Source organism: Lagopus muta, chromosome 2 (genome assembly GCF_023343835.1).
Source record: "Lagopus muta isolate bLagMut1 chromosome 2, bLagMut1 primary, whole genome shotgun sequence".
In the NCBI taxonomy this organism is placed as follows: Eukaryota; Metazoa; Chordata; class Aves; order Galliformes; family Phasianidae; genus Lagopus; species Lagopus muta.
The window spans coordinates 43,766,078-43,785,609 of NC_064434.1; the positions used below are offsets into that span (position 1 = coordinate 43,766,078).

Consider the following 19,532-nt stretch of genomic DNA (forward strand, 5'->3'; position numbering starts at 1 on the left):
GAGGTCCTACGATTCTGTGATTCTGTGTATGGGACTCACCAGACCCCAGAACAACAAAGAGAACGTCAGGTAAAGTAGCAGATAGACCACTTCAGAAGCAGAAAGAAAAGGCAGTAATTAAGGTCGCTTTAGTATACTTGAAATGTTTTCTTTTCAATCCTGGGATAGCACAGGGCAGTTCTCAGAATAGGAATGCCAGAGGATGTTAGGGAATCTCCTGTGTGCCACTGAAGAGGCTTTAAATAGAAAAGCTTTTAAACTAAAACAGTTGTAGGTAGTTTAAGAATCTCATAGGACCCCTCTCCTGTTTTCATAGTGGTGCCTTGTGTAACAGCTATGTAATTGCCTAGCCCATAAGTTTCTGCTCTCATGCCAATAGACCTCACTTTCCACTGCTGCATCATTACCTCTGCAAATCTACCTTTTATTTTTATCACAGATCTTCTGTATTAAGAAACTTGCTTTTTTTGGGGGGGGAGGGGGTGGAATTCCAGTAGAGAAGAATGAAGCATCTACACCAGCAGTGCACTAATTCTCTTTTGACAATGTCAAGGAGCATATCCTGGAACCACTCTCACAATACAACTCTCTAGGCAGAATTAAATGTATAAATATGCTTTTCCTGAATGTTTCTTGCATTCAACTCAAATGAAATAGAATTGAGTCTCTCTAGCTTTGTTCCAAGCTGGGACAAAATTCTTTCTGTGTGAGGAAACAAAAGCGTTTTGTTCAGCAGCTGAGACAGCTTGGCTTAGCCAATATAAAACTTGTCTATGACGTATTGCTCAAGCACTGTATTAACCTCCTCCAAACAGTTCAGTTCAGACAGGTCTAAACCAGAGAACTTGTCTTCTTCCATTGAAATCTGCATTTTTATCTACCGAGTTATTTCTGAGCCCTTTTGCAACTTCCTCTTCCACAGTTTCCTGGATTCAGCATGGGAAGTAGCGTGGATAAGTTTCTACTTCTGTGTCAATGCAAAATAACCTACTGCAGATCATTTCATATTGATATGACCAATTTGTCCAAAAGCAATAGTAACCCCAGTTCATATTTTCTATCTCATAGTTGCTATTGACCAAAAAGTACTACAGTGAGGATTTAGGTGCTGCTTTTTCCATCCCAGGCTTTGGGAATTTGTAATTAAAATCATTAGTTCAATAAAGCTTTACAGCTGTTCTTGGTAGAGGAGTCTGGAGAGGGCATGTGACTTTCTGCATCTTTAATTACATATTGAATTAATTGGAATTTCTCAAAAAATACATGATTAACTGAGATGCTAATTGCTATATGAGATAACAGAGAGTCTTGCATGAATCTGCAAGTTTCAGGTTAGGGGAAACTGTTTTTCAAAGACATGACAACAGTGTGTGGGCTGGAGAAGAAAAAGAGCATGAATTAGATCTGGAAAATGGTAGGTGCTTTTTAAGTAGTAATCTGCTACTTGCTATTTTACAAGAGGAAGAATATATAGAATAAAAATCTTCATGCTTCAGTAAGAAAACATAACAAGGCAAGGTGTAAATAAAATATTTCCTGCAGACAGGAGGTATTCTATGCATTCTATGCTCTGTTCCTGATCCTTCTGATGAAGTGTCTTATGATATTCTGTGACAAAAACCAGATGCCATGATGGCAGGTCACAGTAAGTTTCATACAGGTGGCAACTTCCATGTTCAGAAATGTTTTGCCAAAATGAAATGAATATTTGGATGAATAAACAATTCTAAATGTGTTTCTGAATACCTTCCCAGCTTCTAGATGTTTACTTAGAGGCCTACCAACATGCTTTGGACCCAGAGGAAAGATTTGCTTTGGCCCAAGCAATAACTGACATCATGCATAAACATCCACGGTTTGATCTTGAGCTTGAATATTTTGTGAACATCTACAGAGATGAATGCATCTGTTTACAACTTCAAGCCCAGCTGCTGAGGGACATAGTAAACCAACAAGTATGTTGAATTTACAGTATATCCATCTTGGGCGAGCGGGAGGTGAAACTTTGGTTGTAGCCTGCGCTGCTTTACAGTGCCAACTTCAGTTACTACTAGTTTGATAGTGAAATCTATGCATGCTTTGTAAATTGAAATAAAAAAATTGAAAGTTGAAAGCTATGATTTCATCAGTATCAGAAAGAGAGCGCTGGAAAGGGTTCAGAGCTTCATGTGTCACATTAAAGTCACATCTGCTATCAGCTGAGATAGGTGGAAACAGTAGTTGAGAGGTGCAGAAGCAGGACAAAATTATAATGCGTAGATCTGTAATGCAGTGGATAAGAAAAGAGTCTTGTTTAGAGTCCATTCTCTGATCTTACAAAGAACATACAAACAAAATTTGCACTTTGAAGTCTAAAATGCAGTATATTTCAGATAGCTGGGATTTCTTTTGCTAATAATTAAGATACAGCATTTTAAACGCTCAGATTTTAATGCTCATTTAAAATCTGCCTAAGCTTCCTCTGTATCCTGACACAAGGTACTTCACTTCTTTGAGTTTCTAGTTCAGAAGTTTAATAAGTTATCCTTTGTAACGTATCTTTTGGTCTACAAATGGAAGTTTTTATTTCAGTGCAAGAGACCACTGTTAAGCTATTGTTGCCATGAATGATGCCATATTGGTAGCTATTAGAATTGGAAGGTTGTCAGCATCACTGGTGCTCTAAGTTTATTTAGGAAAAATATGACAGATTTCAAAATAATTTTAGAAGGAATAACTCAGCTCGAGTGGGTATTTATACAAACAACTTGAAATGATAATTTTTAACATATATATAATATAAAAATAAAACAATAAATTTATTATGTAAAAGTTTTTATAGCTTGAGTTTAAATGAAGAGTAGAAATCAGGATGCCTGACTGGATGTTGTTCTTGGCTAATATCATTTGTGTTTATTGCTAACTTTTAGATAGATGTCCAGAGAGAATACGTCCCCAAGATTTGGCGGAAAGGTCAGAAAGGTGGCATCAATGAATTTGGACTTCCTCATAATGTGATTACTAAGCAACTTGTCTCTCTTAACACTAGCTGGTGAGTGACTTCACACTTTTATTTTTCTGGAGAGTAACTCTTTCTGATCTAGTTTCTGTGACTGATGAAAAGAATTGAGGGCCAACACATGAAAAGTAAGACTGTTTGAGAAAACAACAGTCATAAGGTGAATTAGGCAGTAATATTTCATGTTATTTAGTCTTGTGCTATTTAGAATACCATTGGATGTGCCAGAAAAACATTCAAGAAAGAAAAGTGATTCCTCCCCCATCTTTGCTCTTCCCTGCTTTGACAGTGGGTTTGCTTAATTCATCTTGCACCACAGTGGGAAATTAATATTCCTGTGGATAAAGTAGCTGTGAAAGTGCATGTTTAACTTTAGCCTTGCTTTGGACTTACTGCCTTGATATTCAAACATGGCTTTTCAGTTTACACTGCCTTCTTGCCACCGTCTGTTACACATTCTCACCCAAGTGTCCAGTTGGATAGGTACGTACTGTATTTTCACACGAGAGCCATCTATTACCCATAACACAGACCTGTGCCACATTCCCCCTCCTGCAGCTATGCAACATTGTGGATTGTATGAAGGATTTAGCAGCTGATACATACACTGATACATACCCAGAAGCCAAGAGTCCCCGGCCTCTAGTCCTCTGTCTGAATCCCCTTGCCTCTATTCCTCCTACTGCACGCACATTTTGATTGTGTTGGTTACTCAAGGCCTAATTTTGAAGTGTAGACACTTTTAATGGATGGGCATGACATGAAAATGTGGCTAACAGACATGAAAATGTGGCTAATAAAGCAGATCAGCTAGCAAAAGATAATTTAGAACATTCTGTTTTCATTAGCAATTGAGACTACTTAAATGTGTTCCAACATAATTATGTTTATTAAGGTTTCAGCTCTATTTTTAGATTTGAAGATTGATTTCTGATCTACAGCTAAAGCCATTGCAATTTATTCTTGCCAATTAAGCAATTTCAGAGTTTCCTTATTTGAGAGCTTTGTTCTTTTTGTTGTCATTATTTATTTATTTATTTTTGTTATTTTTAAGTGCTGCTTCGAAGAATATTTATTTGCTGGAGTTTCATCCTTCTCTTGGTCTGGTGTGCTCAATCCCCAAGGCTCTGGAGTGTATCTACCAGGAGTTCTACAGCATCTCTAGACCCAAAACAGCCAGTAGAGCAATTAAGCTAGAAAAAAAAGTGCTTCAGCTGGTACTTGATGAATGGCTGACTATGGAAAAGCCAGAATCTTTCTACAGCTCTCAGATTCAAAAAGATGTAAGTTCCACTTTTGCTTGTGTTGGAAGTAACTGTTTACAGCCAAATCCCAGCCCAGTTCAATTTATGTTCAACTGATATACTTCATGGTTAGTATTAGGTATGTGATTCTTAATATCAGGCCAGTTATTTTTTTCAAGCTTGGAGAAGATCCATACCATCCATCTTTAAAATAAAATATGTCTGTATTTCTGTGAAAGAACACAGGTAGAACTCTTGATCTCACACTAGTATAAAATAAGAGCAGTCATATTAGGGAGAGGCTAAATACAGACATTTTAAAGCAGGACGAGATCACAGTAAGTCTCCAGGTTTTGCATTTGTGCATATACAGTTCTTAAACATCAGTAACAAAAAAGACTGGACATTAAAGCAAATATTGTTATAGGTGGAGCTGGTTATTACTATAATGTGCATCATTTCCTGATGTAAGACTCTTAACTTGGCTGGTTATAGTTTTATAAATACTAATTTTTGTGAATGAAATTACTGATGCTAGATGTCTCCATCAGGTTGTTTTTCGTATTTTTATTATTTTTTTAGCCAGCTTAGTTAATGCTGACAGCAAGAAATGAAAAATAAATGAATTTATCTCTTTTGTCTACAAGTTCATAATATAGTTATGTTCTTGAGCACATCACTAAATTTTGGAAAGGCTCATTAGGTACTGATATGCTACGCTTTAATTCCTGCCAAGTTTGGCCAACATAAATTAAATGAAAATATGCAATTGCACCAGAAAATATGCAATTGCACCATGTTCAATTGGAAGACAAGATGTGAAGTTTGTGTGCACTGGTGTATCTGTAACATGAATCAAATCAGAACCAATGTTACTCCAGAAATATCTCTGGACTAAGTAGTTTGTGTTTGATTTGGATCTGAGCACTTGAAGTGGGCACAAGGAGCTACTCGCTCTCACTGTCACATTACCTGCAGTGGAGACAGTGGTGGGCAAGAAAATAGAGACCAATGCAAGGTAGAAGGGCGTAGCCATTTCAGATACTTTCTTGCCCTGCCATTGTACAAATCCCAAGAATTTCTTATCCAGCATCTCTTTGATGCCAATAAAATCCTCTGGCAGTGCTCCAGTCTTCCTGCACATTGCAGATGACAAATGATTCTTTTTTTTTTATTTTTTATTTTTTTTAGTTTCGAATCCTAGAAATCAGTGGCAGAGATCTATGTATAGATCTTAAAGTTACTGCTCTGCTATTGCCAAGGCAGAAAGAGAAACTTCTTTTCCATTCCTTTTCTCTAAGACAAGCTGTGGATGAGAAAAATGCACACAAGAAGGCAATGTTTAGAAAACACTAAGACTGTTGCAGTCAAGCATATTTTAGGAAATTTACCTTTGCCAGCATGAATTTAGTTTGGTTTCCATTTGCATAGTCATGATGAGTGTGTCTCTGTATTGTCACACTGGGGTGTTTTTTTGGCTCATTTTTACAAAATAAACATAACTGACCTTCCTGAACTGCTCCATTTGTGACCCTTGACCATATTCTTTCATGTTTTTCCAACTTTTCACTGAAGAAGGTTTTACAAGATCCAATATGTATTCCCCATTTGACTTCCTAAACGTCTTTCAACTTCATAATAAACAAGTTACCTAGCTGCAAGGTACAGATGCTGCAGGGCTTGCAACATGTACTTGGGAAGATGAGAGATGTTTCTCTTACCCAAGCCATGATCAGCTATTCAGAAGAAGTTGCCTAGAGAGGTGGTGGAAGCCCTGTCCCTGGAGACATTCAAGATCAGGCTGGTTGGGGCTCTGAGCAGCCTGATCTAGCTGTAGGTATCCCTGTTCATTGTAGGGAAGTTGGACGAGGTGGCCTTTAAAGGTCCCTTCCAATCAAACGATTCCAACTCAAATTATTCTATGAGATCAAGAGCTGTTCTGTTCATAAACACACCATTTGATAGACTCACCCAATTGGTCTATTCTCATGCTTCACCAGCATCACCAAGTTCTCTTTAAAGCCTAGCATAGATTTGCTTTAATGGAATCTAAGCTTATTTGCTCTTGCTTTCTCTGGAAATGGGGAGCATGGTTTTTGTAGCAGCTCTGGGAGGAAGCACATAGGTTGCTGTGTCCCACCTATCCAGAGTCACAGTTACAAAAGCACGTTGGGGAAGAGGGACAAACTGAAAAATGTTGCACAATTTCTGACACTTGTCTTTGGGTTGTGGTCATTTCAAAATGTTTTTTTTTCAGTGTAGCCCTTAAGATTTAGTAAATGGCAGGTGTTGAAATCTAGAATTTATTACTAATAACAGCACGTCTGGCTTCAGATTTCCTCATATTCTGTGATTCACTCATCACAGATGGCAAAGCATGAATCCATTCAGTTACAGCAGTGGCCATGACAATCTGCCTGACAGAAGCAGGGTGGCATGGTTGTGCAAATTGTGACAGCTGGAGACAGAGCATCTTTTTCTTCACAAAGAGCCAAAAGCTGTTTCTGCCACTTCTTCCAAAGCACAACAGCCATTTTCTTCTTTCTGGCTCTCCACTTTACCAGGCTGTAGCCTTTCATCATTTTCCATTCCTGATATTGCTGCTCCTTTGGGTCCTTCCACCATTCCAGTAGCCTAGATGAGTTGCTGCCCCCATTTTGGGAGCATCATACTTGTACATATGTACAAGTACACGCTCATTGTAAGAGGAATAGCAGCACATAGTAATGTGAACCCAGTCACAGAGCCCCTGCCTTAGAAGGATGCATACCTCTGAAAGTCTTCTGAATTTTTATTAAAATAAAAAAAGGGCAAATATCGTGTATTCCAGGAATTGGAAAGTCCTTTGAAGAAAGTAAAGTTTATGAATTCAGTGACTGTACCTTTGAAGCAAGTGCCAAAACTCCAGTATATTTTCAGAGGTCAGAGTGGACCCAGTCCTGACCTTGCATGTGTTGCATGTCAGAAGCAATTCCAATCACGATTTACTCCAGAAAAAATATTCAAAGGCCTTTTGTTGTCTTCGTATGAATTACACTTGCATTAACATTTTTTTCACTTACCTTCCAGTTGTTTGCAGAGATACTCATAGAGGACCCTGTGCTGGTGCAAGACATTGCTTTGTCACTATTAGAGGAGAGAGCAGATGAAGAAAGAAAAGAAGGCAGAGAAAGGCAGCTCTTTATCCTGGATTCATTCTCCTTGCTCCTGGAACTGATCACACTCCGGCATCGGTTGATTGAGGTGGCAACAGAGAGCTCACAGTTAGCCAGGTTGGTGGATTGACAGTGCAGGTTTAGCTATGAGGACGTGAGAGAGGCAGTTTGGAGGGGAGAAGTAAATCCTTTCAAATTGGTCAGTTAGTATAGTTGGAAAAAGTCAGAGAGAGAGCACATGCATTTGTGTTGTGGGAAATATTTTTATCCAATATGTGGAAAGAGAGTCTGTCTGGGGTTTGCAAGGTGTTTATTAGCTGAGAGACAAATCAAGGCTTAACAGAACAGGCCCTTTGCCCAGTGAAAATGGGAGTTCTGTGATTCAATGAAATTTTGTCAAAAGATGGAGCAGCAGGAGGAATCTGCTGTTTCAGTGAAGATTGCCTCAATCACCTTCTTATGAACAGTATTAAAATATAACAAAAATCACACAGGAAGTGCATATAAGCTTTGTTCACTACCGGAAGTAGGAAAGCGTAAAGATTGTCCTGTATGTACTGATCCTTGCGGAGGATAAAGTAAAATATTCTGCACAAAGGAAATCAGTGTCGTGCATTAAGGAAATTATCCCGTAAGCTGGAGAAAATGACATTTGTACAGAGAAACAAGGAAGATAAGGGCTGAGCTAAAGGGGAGATCTATCCTCTGCAGGATAGTGTTGACCTGCTGTCTTGGATGCAAGTTGTTACTGAAGTTCTCCTTGCTCAGCTGCATATTATCTCACATTTTTATTAATGAGTTAAGTAGAAAGTATAAGGGCATGTTATTACAATCAGGACATTAGAGTGGTGGAAGATAAAACTGATACAGAAAATAAATGAAATATCTTAGAAAGATATTAGAAAGAACGCGTAGTTCTAAGGTATGAAGTAGCAGGAAGGAGATAAACATCACTAACACAAAGCTTAAGGCTATGCATAATAATAGGCAATTCTGTAAACTTCTTTGGAAACAGGAGGAGGAAGAACTGGGTGTATAGCTGGCAATTGAATAACTACATATTGCAACCGTGATGGGGGAGGAAGTCACGATATCCTACTGTGAATCAGGCAATGAGTTTTGTTTTCCATGGAGATCAGAACTGATGCCTTTTATGTGATTCTGGCGAGGCTTCACCCGGATTATTAAGTATAGTTTCGAGATTTATCTTCAGGAAAGATAAATGCAGAATGGAATGGAAGCAGAAATGATCTAATAGGATGATGAGGGGAAATAGAGAATGCATTTTACAGAAGTAAATGAAATATCTTGGCTTGTTTGTCCTAGCAAAATGAAGTCTGAGAGAAGATATGATTGTTCTCTATAAATACATTGGGAAGATAAGCATTGGGAATGGAGAACAGCTATTTAGGGGCAATTTTGGCAGCAGAACAAATGGAGCTAATCACTGTGAATAAATTTAAACTAAAAATTAAAAGGAGATTTCTAAGAATCAGACAAAAAAAGTTCTGGAACATAAAGAGCTGAGGGAAGAAAATGAACATAATTTTAAAATGTAGCTTAATTCATGTATGAAAGTATTTGTCATGATTTCATGCAATAGCAAAGTTGTGCATTTTGGACAGATGACCCTTCAGCCATATTTTCCCCTTGTAACAACTCTTTATCCAGCTTTCCTCTGTAAAATGTGAACTCCAAATTAAAAAAGTCAGAAGCATTTATTTTCAGCAGCTAAAAACCTAGATGTATCATAAAATCATAGAATCATATCATAGAATAGGTTGGGTAGGAAGGGACCTCAAGGATCATCAAGGTCCAATCCCCTGCCATGATTAGATTGGCCAGGGCCCCATTCAAACTGGCCTTGAACACCTCCAGGGGCAGGGCATCCACAGCCTGTCTTGGCAACCTGTCCCAACACCTCACCACTCTCTGAGTGAAAAGCTTCCCCCTGACATCTAATGTAAATCTCCCTTCCTTTAGTTTAAAACCATTCCCCCTTGTCCTATTACTATCTACCCATGTAAAAAATTTATTTCCCTCCTGTTTGTAATCTCCCTTTAAAGATTGGAAGGTCATAATGAGGTCTAATTCTAATTAAACTTATTACTCTGCTTTGGTTATCTCTATGTTCCAGTACTCATACATGCTCTCACATAAATTTTCTGGTAATTAACAAGGACTAAGGTTATAGTGCAACTTTTCATTTAGCTGAAAAATCAATATAAAATCACCTTTTTTCTTGAAGCCTATAAGAACTTAATATTTCAAAAGCCCTGTCTCCATGTCAGATTTCATTGGTGCTCACCAAATGATTTAGAAGTTATCTAGAGGAGATAGATGAGCTGACGGATTGGTTACGTGGTTGCATTTGTTTTGTGAAGAAGGCTAAGACCTACTCACCTGAGGTGACATACTTAGAATTCCCTGAAAGGCAGCAGGAAATTGTCTTTTTTTTCTCGCAAAGGATGGGAATTCAGTAGAAAGTTATGTCAGAAAGTAAGATTTCACAATGCATATGCAAGGTCATTAAGCATAACACTATCTTCATTTAATAGAAGATGATTAAGTCAGCCTAAATATCAGTATAAACATACGTAGTTTATTCAGGGTGACATTTTGAGGGGCTATTTTTACACCCTCACATGATATGATGAAATTCACTGTTCATTATAATATCAACTCAGATTCAGACTGAAGCATCAGAAAGGCTGGTAATCTTTCTTCCTGCTGTGCAGAGCAACATGAAATGAGTGCACATACGTTTATAGATTCCTCTTGTCTCATACTATAGGTTCTACCAGACTTTTGGGAGATTTGCAAGGATTACTCCCATCACTTGCCTATCTGTTCATTCCTGAAGCTTCTTTCTGTCTATAAAAACATATTTAAGTTGTATGCACTATTCCTAATAGCCCTTGTTGCTTCTCTTTGTTCCTCAGTCTTTCAATCTTCACCTTCGATTATCTAGTGAAAAGAAAAAGGACATCCTTTGGTACAACTAAACAATGCCAATTTAGTCTGAATTTTGCTTCTCTCTCCCTCTCTCTCTCTCTCTCCCTCTCTCCCTCTCTTTTTTTAATATATTCACCTTTTTGATATCTTTCCTTTTTCTCTATTTTTTTTCCTTTGCACAGTACTAGTAAGCTTATCTGTGTATTGCTGTTTGTGCTGTAAAGGCTATCCATGCATTTGTATTTTGTTACCTGTGAGATCAGCATTTGTAGTCATTACAGAGGGTTTTATTCAACCTTAGAGCTGATTTGTATAATTATGGATTGATGTTCATGGTGTCCTCCATATCCTGTTTTGTCTTCTGCCCTTTTCTTTCTGTAACTTTGCAGGCAGAGAATTCTACATGTTTTTAAAGAACTGGGAACTGTGACTTCTGGGTCCTATTTGTGTCTTTATCACGTTCTCACACCTTAACTTCTCTTTGACATATTTTCTTGATTGATAAAACACCTGCCTGTAGATGTTAGCAGGAAGCAAGGGATTATCTTATTTCTTCGCAGTCTGTTTCAAAAAGAAATTTTCTCTTTATAACATCTTCTTATACTATATGAAAAGAAGGATCACAGATCAGATTTTCTGTGTTTTTGTGGTTTTGCATTTGAAGGAAGAGACTGATAGATCCCTAGGGAGGGAGTATAGACTGTGTCCAACTTCAGGCACCTGGGGCTTTAGAGGCCTCCTGAACTACTGGTTGCATCTAGACGGTGTGTTTACTGCTGGTCGACTGTCCTGGTCTTTTGTTGTACTGCAGAGATACTGCTGGGATTGTGTCACACTGAGAATAAAGCTCTCTTAAGTTATAAAATTACTATTTTCATAGTAATAACATGTCTGAGTTCTGCTTGGCTATGAAACTTCTTTTGCAATCTGCCTTCCTTCTAGTTCCTAGCCTAAAGCTGTCTTCCCCTCTGTCAATCCCTTCTAAATAGAACATTTAGCACCTTTTCCTTGATTTTTCTATGTAATGTCATAAACTCTTGACTTACTGTCCTTTGTTTTGTAACTCCAAGTTCATATATATAACTCTGTAGTTCAATCTATGCTGATTGAACTGTCAATACTAAACAAAAATCAGCTCTCAGGGTGGAATGCTCATTTGCCATAACACTTGAGATGACAATAAATGTTTAAAGTTGGATGCAGATTTCTTCTTGAAATGAACCTTCTGGATGTAGATTTCTAAGCGAGCATTACTTAAACAGAGAGAAAATTTGTTTTTGAAATGCATCCATGTTTTTGTGTGGTTTTGTTGCTTGTTTTTGTTTTGTTTTTTTTTTTTTGTTTTTTCCCTTTCTAGCTTATATAAGGCTTTTGCAATGGAAGCAGGTTTTGGGGAGTTCCATTTGTATCTGAGGCCAGTGCAATTTGAATCTGCTCTTCACAAGGAGAAAGCAGACCATCTGCCACCAACATTTATTACCTCTCTCCTGGAAGATGACAGCTGTGTTGACAGGTAGACTGAACTTCTTTGTGTTTCAGAGAACATAGTCTTTTCTAGATTGGATGTGATCAAGTCTTCAAATAGATTAGGCTAAAATATAAAAACTTCCATGCATAAAACATACAAAATTATTCAGGTAAGAAATGTAAAATGCTACATGATTTCTTTTCTTTTTCTGTAGAGTTTGAGATCAAATATTTCTAATTTGAAGCCATTGAGCAGTGAAAGCAAGGTGGCACTGAATTTGCATGCAACTGTGGCAATTTTGGAAATAAAATGCGTTCTCTTCAAAGCAGAGGATGCACAACAAGCCATCTTTACTCTTTGAAGAGTTCATATGTATGTTTGTATTTACATATATGTGTATTTGTGTATAGCAAATACATGTACATACACAATATACACATGTTTGTAATTACACATACACACTTTGTTTATCTGTGTGTGTGTTTTAGACCAAGTTTTAAGATGAAGAAAGGCAACAGCCTGTGAATTTTCTTACTAAATTTAGGAAGGATATTCCTGTCATTTCCTAACATAAGTACAAGGGCTCTCTTTTTACCTTTGTGTGTACCACTTGCAGTCGTGTGCTATTACTTGCTTCCCATTCACTTGTGTACATGCTTACTTGCTGCAGAAATCTGTTTCTGCAGATTTCAAGTTAGTTTAGCAATTGCAAGCAACCTGGAATGAAATTTCAGCTGTGAATTGCACTGTGGGCAGCGGTGGACATCAGAGTACAGGAGATAGGACAGCACAAAAAAGAGTTAGGAAACAATGGAAGACCAACAAGATACCAGCACAATAAACAAGCAGATTTTTCAATGGTTTAGACCAGGATTATCTAGGAGAAGCTGAAGAATCATCGTAAACCACAAAACATCATGGGTTATAGTCTTTTTCTTACAAAACTACTTCCAAAAAGTAAAGCAACATTCCAAGATCACCTATTTAGGAACTAGAGTAACAGATTTCCTTATGTAATCTAAATGTAAAGGGTAAATAAACGGAAAGTATTTCTGAACTAATCACTATTTTCATTTCACTTTGGCTTCATTTCAATTTGGCTTCTTTCTGTGTCATACTTTGTGTTTATAAAAAATCTTCTATTGCAGATATATTCCAAGTAGCTTACCATTAAGCATTCAAGAGATCGACACTCACGTTGGAAAATTTAGTTTCAGGACAAGACATGGTGTTATGCAGGTGAATGGATTAATTTGCAGAATAAGCAACAAATATGTGTTATGTTGTCATTTATTTACTGGGTAGATAATGGCCTCAAGTCATGTATTTGCTAGATGCTAGATAAAATTCTCTACACTTGGTTTTTGAATGAAAATACTGTTTTATAAAGTGATGTTAGTGTGGCTTAATATAGAAATCCTTGCTGAGGTTAAATTCATTAAGTCAACAAAGTTTTGTCTGAGGAAATTTATTAAAGAAAGCAGGATGGATGTGTGTGGCTATGCGCACACACGGTAGACATAGACTAGATGTAGAGAGTTCTCTAAAGGAAGAAAATGACTTTAGTCTTCAATACCATCTTGTATACTTAATCCTTTCCTCTACTGTATGAATGTGTAAAACCAGTATTGCACGGTGCCACGCCATGGAGCTTTCTTTTTCTGCCCAGGGAGGCGATGGAATCGCCATCCCTGTAGGTTTTGAAGAAACATCTAAATGCGGTACTGAGGGGCATGGTTAGTGGGCATGGTGGCAGTGATTGGCAGTTGGACCAGATGTATTTCAACTGTAATGATTCTATAAAAATTCAACGATTCTTTAAAACTCTCCTCAAAATTTTCTTTCCATTAACTCACTCATTACCTGTATTCTACAGCATGTAATTACAAATTTACCAAGGAAAATTAAGTTCTTTACAGGGAGAGTGGTGAGGTGCTGGAACAGGCTGCCCAGAGAGGTTGTGGATGCCCGGTCTCTGGAGGTGTTCAAGGCCAGATTGGACGGGGCCCTGGGCAGCCTGGCCTAGCATTAAATGGGGAGGTTGGTGGCCCTGCATGTGGCAGGGGGGTTGGAGCTTCATGATCCTTGAGGTCCCTTCCAACCCTGCCATTCTGTGTGAGAATCAGGTCTGTTTTATTTACTATCTACTCCTTTGCCAGCCTGTCTGCATTTACTGCATGCTCTGGTAACATCATGATTTGCAGAGGAGATCTGAGAATATAGCCTACTAAATACAAGTGATTTAACTGTTTTCTGAGTCTCTGCATTTGGTCATGTTTCAGTGATAACTACATATACAAATGTAATAGAATGTTCTCCCTTTCTCCCCTTCATTTTACTAAATTAAGCTGAAGTAATCCAAAACAAAGTGATGTCTGTAAAGCAACTTTCCTTCAAAACTGTAGAGGCAATGCCTAATAAATACTTCATGCATAAAATGAAAATATTTTTTGTTTTCACTCTCCTTAGCTCTTGTGTCCATCTGGAATAAAGAACATGCAACTTATCCTTGCCTGCCAGATCATTCAGAAAAATGCTCTTTTGGCAGCTGTTCAGCAAGCATCCTTTTGTTACCTGGTCCAGTTTACCCATTCCTTGGACATAAAGGTTAGTGATTATAATCAATTGCATGGTGATCCTGTGCGACACTGAGAACAGCATCACCGATGACTGAAGGAACTGCTGTGATTGTCTATTAGCATATGACATAAAAATAAATGGTATCACATCAGTGACTTTATTTAAAGTCTATTAGTTGGGTAAGTGATGAAGCATAGCTAAAAATATACCTCAAGGTAGGTCTGAAAGAGATTGGAGATGAATTGAATTCAAAATGCATTGATTAAATCTCATAACTTGTAATATGCAGAAAGGCTAGCAATTGCAATTTGACCTTGAAATATGTACTTTTCTGGGATGGTGATACCATTATCTCCTGCTGTTTGCATTTTTCCTGTTTTCTGAAAATAGAAATATGGTCAGCACTTTTTCAAATGGGAAATATTTATGCCAGCCTGATGCTATAATGTTGGTTTAAAAGAAATCTGCTGGGTCACCAGCCATTAATCTTCCTCATCTTATATTAGGCATCATTTTATGTTTCTTATGTGAAGCTCAGGTGCTGCCCTTGCTTCACACATGATGCATTGATGTACAGCTCTGTGGTGCATTTTTTTATGTAGGTATTTCTCTTTCAGAGATATTACAGCTATTACAGTGACGAGCTAAGCAAATTTGTATGTAGTTTGAACTTGTATGAACTTCTAAGGCAAACAGAGATTCTTTAGTCTTCTCTTGCCTTTTCTGTGCTTACATTGACATCCCTTTCCATGCTCCTTAGGACACACTCCCTTAGTCCTGTCTTGTCTTGCATCCGTATGGTCACTTGTCACCTAGCAGTATCCTCAGCCCTATTCTTTATATAAGTAGTGCCTGCGTTTGCTGTATAGCTGGGCAAGAAGTGCTTTGTTTTCGGCAAGTTTGTATCAGCATGTATACAGATACATGCTGACTGCCAGAAACCCAGTGGGAGCTGAGCAGGCCTAGTAAGATGGCAAACAATCAAACTCTCCTTGCCTTTTCCAGGGGAAGGATGGTTCCTCTCTAACTGGATGTTGGTTATGCAAAACTGGAAGGAACTTTACACCATTCAGACTTCTTCTATCAAATGTATTTAAAATTAGGCAGAGGGTTCAAAAGTTGTTAGAGATATGCTGAATAGGCTAAGGCAACCAAGCTAAAACATTTCCCATGTGACTAGTTTCTTAGTTAGTTTAAAAAGGACAAATATACTTTATCTTGGCTCCCACTTGTCTCATTTTGGGTCATTCAGAGCAGTGTGAGCAGAGAAAAGGAAAAGATGTATTATGCTATTGTTACTTGCAAGCTCCTGAGCATGAACTGCCATTCCTAGAGAAATGCATAGTGTATAGTTTCATTATATTTTCTTTCCTTACAAGTGAAAGTGCTCCTAAGGCTAAAACTCACCCCAGAGATTTTAAGCTTCTTGAAACAAAGTTGCTTCATGGCTACATAGTTTGTATCCTGTGCTAACACAAAGGAGGACAGTGATTCCTCGTTATGCAGCAGAGATCCATCATCCCAAACAAGCTGAAGTCTTGATGGCTGCCCAGAAAACTGCTCAGTATGATGCTGGCAAAGCTGTCTCCATGTTGCTGAGCAGGAATGCTTTACACAACAGACTGATCTTGTGGAAATCTGGGCAGCACCCAGAATACATCCCTGGCGTAGCTGGCTGTGCAGCCTCGCAGGGCTTTTTTGGACCAGCTCGTTGGACTGAAGAGCCCATGGTCTTGTTGGTCCCTGGTTTCCATTCCCTCTCAAGTGTGAGATTTTCTGGTTAATTTCTGACCAGATCTTGTGGCACTGAAATGTTCTGTGGAACTGAGCAGCTCTAACCTTGGTTTCCTTCCCAAATCAATCCTCGATTCTTTTGTCAGAAATGACACTGCACATGTCTGTCCATTTATTTCTAAGGCACGTTGGATATTCCCTCTGCACAGTGAAGCGGGAAGAATCATTCTTTGGGTAAGAAGTCAGTTTTCTACTAGAACAGAGCCAAGGTGTTCTTCATCAGACCCATCTGCAGACTGGCATTACTGTGAGTTAGGGTAGTAGTTAGGAGAAGGGACTCAATAAACTCACTCTCAACATGTGGCTTTTTTGTGTTTTTTTTCCTTCTGGTTTCTCTCTACTCAAAAGACAGTAGTTTTTCTTGACTTGCAGGGGAAGTGTGCATTTTTAGCTTCTTTGCAACAAATAGGGAAAACCAGAGAAATCTGGACCATGCTGTGCCAATTTTGAAATCAGACACTTAGAAAAGTACCACTTGTTCCTTCTTGAATATTAGAATTGTCGTTTTGTTTTTTTTCTCATAAATATGCAGAATTTTCTTAGTTTCCTTCATAACAGGATCTATTGGGAATACTCAAGGGGAAGCAAAATCACTTCCCCTACAAGCAGCATGGGTATGGAACTATTTGTACATATTTGAAAAAGCAAATATTTAGGAGTATTCATATTTTATTTGTAGCTGATTGGGTGTCAAGAATGTTGTCTGATTTATAAATAGAGTACTGCCTCTGACTGTGTGCCTCTACAGCTTCATTATGCCTGTGTTCCATGAGAAATGTTTCTCTTCTGTGACTTTCAGTGATCCCAGTGAGTTATTATACCATAAAGTTAGAGTAAATTAGAGTATGCAGCATTGCAAATCTACCTTGAAGACCTGCCATTCTTTATGAGAGCTAGCACAACATTTATATTCTTGATATTTTAGGAAGGAAATGTAAGTCTAACAAGTCAGAGCAGTTCAGCAAGTGGAAGAAATTCTGTATCTGGGAGCCAAGCAGAGGATCAGCTTCTGCCAGCAGCCACGCCAGCCACATCATTTTCTCCTGGGCGTTTTTCATATTTGCACCGAGCCTTTCACAGGTATTTGTTACAGACTGGCCAAGCCCTACCACTGATAGGGGTTGGTCTGGTGTATGTGCGAATCCAGAGCACATCCTGCTTTACATTTCACTGGTCCTTGGCAGTAATAAAATGTAATGATGTGCTTTCAATCACAAGGACACAGTCCTAGGCACCCCACTTCTTGGTGTGGACCAGTCTGAGCATTATGATCCTTTAACTGTACCCTATCAATGGGACTCAGGCATCAGACATCAGATCCTGTAGAGATAACCTGTTATTAATATTGTGCCACTTCTCCTGTAGAGCAGAGCCTGGTCTTCATGTTCATGTGCCCACCTACTCACCCCAGGGTTCATCTTGTCTCTGGTAGCTGCTCCAGAAAATCTAGTGCATTTATTTCTGTTATGTATAACGAGCTAGTAAAATGCATAATGTTGGAGAAATTGTGTTTGATCTAGCTAAGTCATTTGAGCAGTTCAAGTGGCACTTAGGAACCTTTTGAGAGGGGATTCTTCTGAGGTCTTATGCTCTTTTTCCCTTGTCAGGCCTCCAGAAGCTTTTGTTTCCATTCAGCTGGAGAAACAAGGGCCCCGAGATATGATGCTGAACACTTTCATCCATAAGAAAGAAACGCTGGGCAGCAGAATGCAAAACCCTGTAAGTACCTCAAGAGGCTTAGCCTTTTTGAGAGAGACTGCTGATTCCTGGTGCAAAGGCAAAGCATTACCTTTGAGATTGCACTATACTTACTCTGAGCTTTAATGAGGAAGATATTCTGTTAAGGCACCCCTCTGAGCATAGAGCACCCCATTGTGATCACCTGCCTCATAATGCAGCTGCCTGTGTAGTCTAGGAAAAGCTTCTGTAAGTCTTCAGTTTCTCTGTGAAGCAGCTTTGGGGGTCAGCAACTACCTTGCAAGTGACCAAGTACATGTGGGCTATCTGAGCGCTGGTGAACAGTTTGTGATGGTAGATGAGGAGGAGGAGGCTACAAAGCTGGGACATGGTTAGGGTGTGCGTGTCAGGCTCAGGGCTGCAGCCTCACAGCATCAGTAGTGAGTGACTTGAAGGCCCATGGAGAGTGGCTTTGAGATGTGCTGCATGGAAGTGGAGGAGAAAGCCCAGCAGTTGTATTGTAGAGGTGGAAAAAGCAAATTTTCACAGAATCATAGAATTCTTAAGGTTGGAAAAAACCTCCACCAGCACATCTCAATCGTGCCCACTAACTGTGTCCCTGAGTGCCACATAAACATGTTTCTTGAACACGTTCAGCTATGAGGACTTCACCACCACCCTGGGCAGCCTGTGCCACTGCTTCACCACTCTTTCTGAGAAAAAATTTTGTATATTTAAGAAATGCTTTATTTTTACCTCAGCAGTAGGCTGGTCTCAACTTAGGGAAGGTGGAAGGTACTCAAGAGAACCTTCTTCTGCTATGCTGTTCCCTCATGCTCTCCCGTGGGTATGGCTGTGGGGCTTGTGACAGACATGTACATGAAAAGCAACAGCAGTCTGCAGTCACATGGCTAACTAAAGGCTGTGGTCACTAGCAGGGTTTGCTCACAGACTATTTCCAAACTAAGTAAGAGGTAAACTCTGACTATAATAAGGAAGCAAATTCTGACTATTGCAGCATTTCAATACCTAAAGGAAGCCTACAGAGGGGAGGGGAATCAACTCTTTGAAAGGGTTGGTAACTGCAGGATGAGGGGAAATGGTTTTAAGTTGAAGGGGGGGAGATTTAGGTCGGACATCAGGGGGAAATTCTTTACCCAGAGAGTGGTGAGGTGCTGGAACAGGCTGCCCAGAGAGGTTGTGAACGCTCCATCCCTGGAGGTGTTCAAGGCCTGACTGGATGGGGCCCTGGGCAGCCTGGTCTGGTGTTAAATGGGGAGGTTGGTGGCCCTGCATGTGGCAGGGGGGTTGGAGCTTCATGATCATTGAGGTCCCTTCCAACCCTGGCCATTCTGTGATTCTATGATTCTGTGATTCTGTGACTATAGTAATACTGGGTACAGAACTGTTCTTGGCTTTTATGCACAAATCACCCAACAATGGTTCTAACTAGAGACAGCCACTGCATGAGGAAGGCTTACTACCATAACTATTTCTAGCAGCTTTTTAAAAATAATCATTCTATTTTAGAAGAAATTGAGAGTCATAGAAAATTGTATAAATACCATGACAGCCAGAGATATGGCCTTTCGCACTCTTTATCCAGTGCCTAGATAAAGGTGAATACATGGATCCTGAATTAAGCTGCTTGTGATTCTGTA

General features: G+C 39.1%; 1 protein-coding gene across 4 annotated transcripts in view; it reads left to right on the forward strand.

Moving 5' to 3' along the window:
* Nucleotides 1–19,532, forward strand: part of LOC125689888 (uncharacterized) — a 91,016-nt gene that overhangs the window by 27,501 nt on the left and 43,983 nt on the right. For all 4 annotated transcript variants that reach the window (XM_048937620.1, XM_048937621.1, XM_048937622.1 and 1 more), the window contains 9 exons: nt 1,755–1,955; nt 2,910–3,031; nt 4,053–4,281; nt 7,312–7,514; nt 11,710–11,865; nt 12,969–13,059; nt 14,290–14,427; nt 17,120–17,274; nt 17,802–17,913. In XM_048937620.1, coding sequence (XP_048793577.1) covers nt 1,755–1,955; nt 2,910–3,031; nt 4,053–4,281; nt 7,312–7,514; nt 11,710–11,865; nt 12,969–13,059; nt 14,290–14,427; nt 17,120–17,274; nt 17,802–17,913 — 1,407 coding nt within the window. The remainder of the gene's footprint in view (nt 1–1,754; nt 1,956–2,909; nt 3,032–4,052; nt 4,282–7,311; nt 7,515–11,709; nt 11,866–12,968; nt 13,060–14,289; nt 14,428–17,119; nt 17,275–17,801; nt 17,914–19,532) is intronic.